At 30.9% G+C, this 8,287-nt stretch overlaps 1 protein-coding gene across 2 annotated transcripts in view; it reads left to right on the top strand.

The window, feature by feature from the left end:
- The window catches only part of LOC100571840, a 12,427-nt gene extending 6,686 nt beyond the window's left edge, over positions 1 to 5,741 (top strand). For both annotated transcript variants that reach the window (XR_001679413.2, XM_003244105.4), the window contains exons 2-3: positions 4,490 to 4,581; positions 5,068 to 5,741. Coding sequence is in view for 1 of the 2 variants with exons in the window: in XM_003244105.4 (XP_003244153.1) it covers positions 4,490 to 4,581; positions 5,068 to 5,185 (210 nt within the window). In the remaining variant the exon portion in view is untranslated. The remainder of the gene's footprint in view (positions 1 to 4,489; positions 4,582 to 5,067) is intronic.
- Positions 5,742 to 8,287: the final 2,546 nt, after the last annotated feature.

Raw genomic sequence — 8,287 nt, 5'->3', positions numbered from 1 at the left:
GATACAATACGTACTTATATAATATATTATATATCTGTATTAAAGACATCTACGCATGACCTCTTTTTATAGGTCAGGTCAAGAAAACCCGTGTTACGAAAGGAAAAGTGGAACACGGGTCCTTACGACATTTGGTGCAGACGATACTTTCTATTTACATTTTTCAAGCGATATTAATATAATCCCCCCCCCCCCCCCCCATTGACATTTTCCCTCCTAATAAATATATTTCTTATAGGGTTCGGGACTGCTTGCAAGTTATAAATTTGTCTTATGAAATGGTTAAATTAAATAGGTACAAAGTTTGAATTTGCATATTTGTGTATTTTTTAACTTAAATGTCCATACAATTGTCGGGAAAAATTATATTTGGATAACATTGAAAAATATCCTAAAAAATATTATATTTGGTTAGGTACAATAGGCGATAATTTTGAGATTTGGGGAGGCCGAAGCCTAATACCATACTATTATAAAATTGAATAAGCTTAAAAAAATTAAGTAAATTTTAAATAAATTTGAAAGTAAAAAGGGCGGAGGGCTGTTTAAGTTGTTGGTGGAACTTGGCTACAGTTAGCCCTGTGTTATATTTTGAGAATTTTGACTGCTTATTTCGATAATTTTTAGTGCAACAAGTCAAGTCTTGAACCCTAAATTTATTTATATATGAAAACTTTAAAAACTTGGTTTTAATCTATACTTAAAACATCCCCCATTTCATAATCCTGGCTACACTACTGTAGCTGCAGATAAAGGCCATACAGTAACCATTACTACGGACCAGCCACAAGTGGCACGTATATAACGTTTGAGTGCAAATAATATATTATATTAGGAGATAATAATAATAATAATAATAATAATAATATATACATACACACGCGCGTAGCTCGTTTTGCAAATTGTCGATTAGATAAATAACAATACATTTTAATAAGACAACTCGTCAAAAACCGTCATTTTATAATAATAGGATTATACTTTGTGAAAATTATAAACTGCGCAGTGCGTAATGCGATTGGTCATTGGACACTTAAATATATATTATAAATGTTTATAATATATGTACAAGATTTATAAAATTATTTCGTTTGTAAAAATTAGGTTACAGACTTTGTGCGCGTACAATAAAATCCTTAAATATTTGTTCTAACCGAAAACGGCACGTTTAGACACGCGACGATAATAACTGAAACGTGTGATAAGAAAATCTGAATTGTTACTGTTAATTTCACTTTCTCCATCCAGCAACGATGGCTCAGTTATATAGAATATAGTATATACATAAACATAATGAGATCGAAAATACTATCGAAAGTCGGCGAAATTTACACAAGATTTGTTAATTATTTTTTTCCTTTTTTTCACGGTTCGTAATTTATATTTCATTTGTATAAAATCATGAATAGCTACAATAAATTATTTCCTTCCTACCGCCATACGCAGCGATAAGATGTGTTCCATATTGTCCCTCATCCCGTCATCAATAACCTTTTTGCAAACAATTTTACTTTTTATATTTTATTTTCGCAAATTATATTACTGCATAAATCGTTAGCTGATTAAAGTAAAAACAAAAATACCAACAATACGATATTAGATATCAACCAAACCTGCACACTGCATCATCCTTGAAAAAATTTTGTTATTATAATTTCCATTGGTTATCAATATTCGGTATTCCATCGTAATATCATAAATTAAGTATATACAACTATACAAGTCATACGGTTTCGAGCGATTTTACATTTAAACACAAAACTACCATAATATATATTATGACGTGCGTATACCAAACCATGTATAACTTGTATAGTTGTACGACTATAATGTCTACGACTATGACATAATACAGCCTGCATCGTGTAGACCACACGATTGCTGCAGCACATCCGCTCGACGAGAACAAATAACACGACTTTTACATATTTTTCAAGAACTTTGAGTATAATATAGTGTACAACGTAAACAAATTGGCCATCTGCAAAAATGTATAAATACGACGCAGGAAAAATAATATATCAGTAAACGCGCACACGTGGCCCAATTATAATGAGCGCATAATATATTACAGCCGTAAAAAAGTTATGATTGACAGGACACACACTCTGTATAGTACTCTGAATACACCGAGAAAATATTATAATAATATATACGAAAATATGGAAGTCGTATACTATAATACGGGTCACGGGCCAGCCGTCCGTCCAAATGTGCATATTATTCGGTTTGAGCGGGTGCCGTTCGCACCGTTGGAATATTTTATTTACGTATGCGACAAAAACGATAGTCGTTGACGAGTTTTTAGTCGCAGACGACGATCGCAGCGATTTATGATGTTATGCAAAATTCGGCGACGAGAGAGAAGTGCATGCGAGTTCGAGTGTGAGGAACGAAAAAGAGTTAAGAGCGAAGCAGAATGAATATCAAGATTTAAAATAATTATTATAATATATATTCCGAATCCGACGTCAAAACTTCGATTGTGACGATTGGGCGACTCTTCACTCTTACAGGGGCGTGCTCAGAAAATGTATGTGGGGGGGGGGGGGGTTTGAACATAATATAATATAGTATTATATAGGCATATACATTTTGTCTGCATGTTCTAATATTCTATAAAGATTATTTTAAATTCGTGAGCGTAAATAAAATAAATATTTTTAATTAAATTATACACGTAACACGTACCTAAATATATTATACGTCCATAAATAGATATAAATTTTACCTATATACCTATATTATACTATTATAGGTACCGTATTTGTAGCATTTATAGATCGCAGCTAAAGACTAGCTGTTTGCGATGCGTGTACAGTGCAACGAGTATATAGGACACTTCCCATAGTCTGCCTTTTCCCCAAGTACACTACATCTCATTTTCGTCCAATACACTACAATAAAGAATCAGATCCAATATTTTTACATAAATTCATTTGTCTTATATTTTTTGTTATATTATAATACCTTCTGAAAGCGTTGTCGGTGCAAAAACCAAATTAAACGCCGATATAACCGCTTGTATAACCAACTGCACTTTTAAATGGTCAATTAATTGTACAGATTTATAGAATTTATAATATAAATATTATGAAAAATTATAAAAATTCAAAATTAATTAATAATAAATAATGATACATGCGCTGTTGCACTAACTCATAATCGCACTTCGACATAGACGGTGATAATAATCGTCGAAACTCTAAAGGCATCGACGGCTGACGTGTCAAACTGTCACTCGTCAGTCCGCTTTTGATGTTCAAGTATAATTTTGGTTTACGCTGTCAGAACATTATTTTCGTTTATATATCTCGTTTATGCTTGCGGGGTTATATTGTTCCTTTGTCATAACGCGTTTTTTATCTTAATATTTTTTTTTTAAATACGAGTTGAGAGCATTTTAAATAATATGTCTGTATAGATTACATAAAAAGTTCAAAAGGAAAAGAACTATACTAGTATACGCAGAAAATATTTTTGAAAAACAAGCGCTTTGTCGTTCTTGGTTTGAGGGAACAATAATATTTTACTGGTCGATTGTTAAGACATAAAAAACAGGCAAATCCTGCACCCAAAAGTCGGGCAACGTTTCAGAATAAAACTTAAACTATAATATTCTCAAAGTTAATATGCGCGGTTGTGATCGATCAACGCTTGTCTACGCGGGGATTAAAATCTTAACCAACGATGTAGACACAATATATTATATTAATATGTACATTAAACATATTATTGTTTAATATATGTAATAATATAATCGAGCCTCGTGACCCAAAATACTTGAAATTTCGGATTATGACAACTATAACCGGTGCAGTACAAAATCGCAAGATACGATTGCGTTATATAATATTATAATAATCAATATCGTAAATAATACACACGTACCAGCATATAAGACATCGATGTCAAACATTTTTATGATAACGTCAGAACGGTAAATCAACAATATTTGGTTTACTAACGATAAGGATGTTTAATTTTGGTACTTATGATCCCTCCTCCACAAAAAAAATGTTATTTCTATATTCATGCCCGACTATATAATACCAACTATGTCCTACTTATATAATATATTATACACTTCAGTCTTCAGCTACATTGTAATATGGTCGTCGTATACCTATTATATCTATAATTATTAATTTACCCCGGCACATCTCTTCTATATGCATCCCATTCCGTCACCAAACGAGCGGTGACAGGCGTATATAACTCCTTCGAGACGACTTGTGCCGCATATTATTATTATATTATTACATATTATATTAAGTCATATTACCTTTTAGCAATAAATATATAATATATCGCGTGTCATTATACGCGTCCGTGTGATAGTTTTACACGTAGGTACCTAGTATACGGCGTGCATAAATTATTTTCACGATATAATAACACGATAGTATTAGTGAATAGTGAATAGTGAATATTTTAACGTACCTTGATTAAATCTATAAATTAAAATATGGTCTTACCTTTTTTTTAGATTTTGCTGGCGCTCGCGTCGGTAGCGTTGGTTGTATCCGTGGTCGGCGCGACATTGACGCCCAAAGCGCCGAACTTTCAATACTTCGAAAGGTACGTATATATACAATACTTATACATATATATTTATAACTGAAACTGTGGCATTTACACCTGCGGACAATATAAAATATTGTGAATAGGTATAGTGTAAATGGGACACCTCGGATTTATGTTGGTAACCTATATACCTATACGACGTGCCTTGTCGTTGCAGTTCACCGCATGAAAACCTAAATCATTTTTTTCTTTACTTTTGACTTTTGAGAGTGCCTAGACATAAAAAGCCCTAGAATTGTGCTTAAAAACTGCCGTTCGAGAGCTGATGATAATCGTTCAACCTCTCAAAGCCGCGCGTGCGAGTGAAATGGGGTGAGGGTGAAAATCTCTTACAAATACGCACAACACTGCTTGCTGCACATTTCTGAAACTGCAGTACTATAATATATATATATATAATACATACACCTACATATTATATTATAATAAATTATTTAATCGTCATTATAATAACATTATGCAAAATTTCTGATTTTCCAGACCCAAGTATAGATATCCGTATTACGACGAACATGGCCGCGGCCGGCTTTTGTACGGATACGGTGGACAGGAACTGTACCAATACAAGTCATACTCGCCCTTGGAGGGCATTCACTGACGACCGCATTAAATAAACTCACCAACGCTCCGTAACCGACCTGCCAGCCATCACCGTGGCACCGTGATGGCGGTCTTTTCGTTTCACCCGCCGTTCAGACGTGTCCCAGTAGTAGTGTTTTCGGTGTTTTAACAATAAGCGTGTAATTTTTTTGAATACACAATATCATTAGACGATGAATAGTGTTTTTTTTTAAATAAATTTAAAAAAAAAGCTTAAAAACCCTTAAATTTAATTTAATAATAATAATGTCGGTTTATGTAAAATTAGAATATTGTAAAACTAAGAGAAATCCTCTGACGAGGCTCGCTGGTGGTTCGAATGTTACCAAAAATTGGCAGCAGACGCGTTTGCATTCTTTTACGAATTTGATATAAATATGTTTTAAAAAAAATAAAACCGATGGAAAGCTGTAAAAAAAAAAAAAAATGCAAACGCCAACATCGGTTCTAGAAATTCGTAAACGAATAGCCCAATCGAAAAAATAACGGTCTGCCGTCCGGTTGTATCTTAATAAGTAGAATCGTATATTATGTTAAATTTTAAGCAAAAAAAATAAAACGACGATTATAGTAAATGATCGGTTTTTGTTTTCTTTAATTTTTTTTTAATCTATTTTATAATATACTCTTCCTATATATTCTAATAAATATAAATACCTATGTATATGAATAATTTTAAAACTTAAATATATTATCTCTTAACGCGTACGTATTATGTTTATATACACGCGGTGTATATATATCGATAATATTATAATGTCGATCAATTAGCTTAAGAGGTATTGTAAGAGGTAATTTTTAATACCTATATACCTATACTATATTAGCAGTAAATAAAATATGTATAATTCACCGAGAGACGTCTAAACGGCTATGAAATCAAAAACACCGCCACAACAAAACTCATACACATAAGTCATACCTACACATACGACACACACTTACGATAATAATATAGGTAATTATTGCCCTGAACATGATCACAAAAATAATAAGAAATATATGTAATAATGTAATATTATAATAATATGTATATCTATGAGGTAAAATGTCAATTGTTAATTTTATTAATAAAAAAAAAAATTGTTTTTATTTTTCTGTTTTCACGAAATAAGACAAAATAATTAAACGTTGTTATAATCCATCAATTTATTCTATGAATAGTTGCATTGTGTGTTATTGTAATTATTTTAAGAAACAAAAAAGTTTGTGTAAAAATATATAAATATTAAAATATAATATACAATTTGTTGCAGTTTACAAAAAATAAAATTTGATGTTTTTTTTCAATTGAATATTGATTAGGTTTTTTGAATTACCTACTTACAGTGATACTACCATAACATATTATATTTATAAAATACAATTTTAAAATAAAATCATGATAGTAGTCAGATAAAATTAAGAAATCGTACAACTCAAAGGGAAAATATTTATCATATGGAGATATCGTTGCAATTAGTGTATGATTTATATCCAATAATACAAATATGTAGGTTATATGGCTGTATAGAAATAAAATTGCTCGGATTGTAATAAGTAAAATAAGTATTAACCAACAGTGCATTACGCAAAGGGCGCCCACAAGACATGCCCCCCTGGAAAATATTACAATATGCAAAAAAAATTATACATGCTTTAAATAAGTTTTGGAATCATACATTAATTTGGTTTAATTTTGCCCCCCCCCCTCTGAAAAATACCATATGAATGCCTATGGCATTACGTAAGTATATATATTAACCTTTATTAATTTTGTTTTAATATCATTTAAAAGTTGTACACAATCTATATACACCAAAAAAAAAATGCAATAAGCGTATGTGATGAGAGGTAATGTTATATCTGTTAAGTAGGTGGTATATAAAGAGTATAATATTATCCTCATCTCGTTAATCATTTCATAAACACGAAAATACGAGTATATAAAAAGAATGCGCTGAAAAATATGGAGGACAAGGTACCTACATCAAACCGATGCAAGGGCCTATGGGTTTGCATTTTTATCGATATAAATTATTAAATTAAAAATTTCGTAATACTATTATTATATAAATCATCGCAGTCGAATAATGATTCAAAATTGGGAACTTGAGGTGTTGCACTTCTGTGTAGCTTTTCCATCAAATACGTTATACGTAGGATACGGGATAAAACTAAAATGAGAAAACCAACAACTTTTAAAGTTGGTACCATCTTGATAACATTTTCAATATCTCTATGACTATATTATGCGTCTTACTTGTTACGATGTTATACCTATATGCAACTTTCGATTTACAAAAACGAGTCCTCACTTCTCAGCAAACAGAAATGTGTTAAACCAAAATCTAAATCCTATATGGTAATAAGGTTGGTCCTATAGGATTGTACGCAATAATGTTGTTGTTATGTTATATTATATTGAGTTTCTAGGTTATATCGTTGAAGATCATCATGCAAATAGAACAAAACCAAATATTTTTGATTATAAGCTTATAATATTAGAAATGTTTGGATTTGTTCTGTACACTAGCACAGTTATTATTAAAACTGCAGTACTACCTATAGTATCAAATCACCATAAAATATTCAATACTTGAATACGGATTTAGTACAAGCAGTGGCGTAATACTGAAAATCTAGGGGTAGGAATAATTTAATAGCCAAAATCAAAATCCTGAGCCCCCCTCCATAGTTTTGATATATTTTTATTCTATTTATACCTAATTGTTTGTTTTTACACAATTCTTAAGACACTTTGTAGATAAGAAATAAATTGTGGTAGAAGGTACCCATATATTGATAAATAAAATTAAATGCATAAGAGTTCATTAATAAAAAGGTTGCCTTCCCAAATTCCTGCCTCCCATGCAAGTACGCCATTGAGTATAAGTATATACAACTATAACTACCTATATACTGTATATAGTGCATAAATAATATATGATAATAACTAATAATAAGTATATACATTATACATGTTAGGTATATTATACCTATATTATTTTTATAATTAAAAAACATTCAATTTAATAGTATTTGCTAGGTATTTTTTTTTGCAAAAAAAAACAATAAGATCAAGGAAATTTGAAAATTATATTAAAATATGATTTTTAAG

This window comes from Acyrthosiphon pisum, chromosome A1 (assembly GCF_005508785.2).
Source record: "Acyrthosiphon pisum isolate AL4f chromosome A1, pea_aphid_22Mar2018_4r6ur, whole genome shotgun sequence".
NCBI classification, from domain to species: Eukaryota; Metazoa; Arthropoda; class Insecta; order Hemiptera; family Aphididae; genus Acyrthosiphon; species Acyrthosiphon pisum.
The sequence above is the reverse complement of the archived record's forward strand: the minus strand, read 5'-3'. Positions and strand labels throughout refer to the sequence as shown.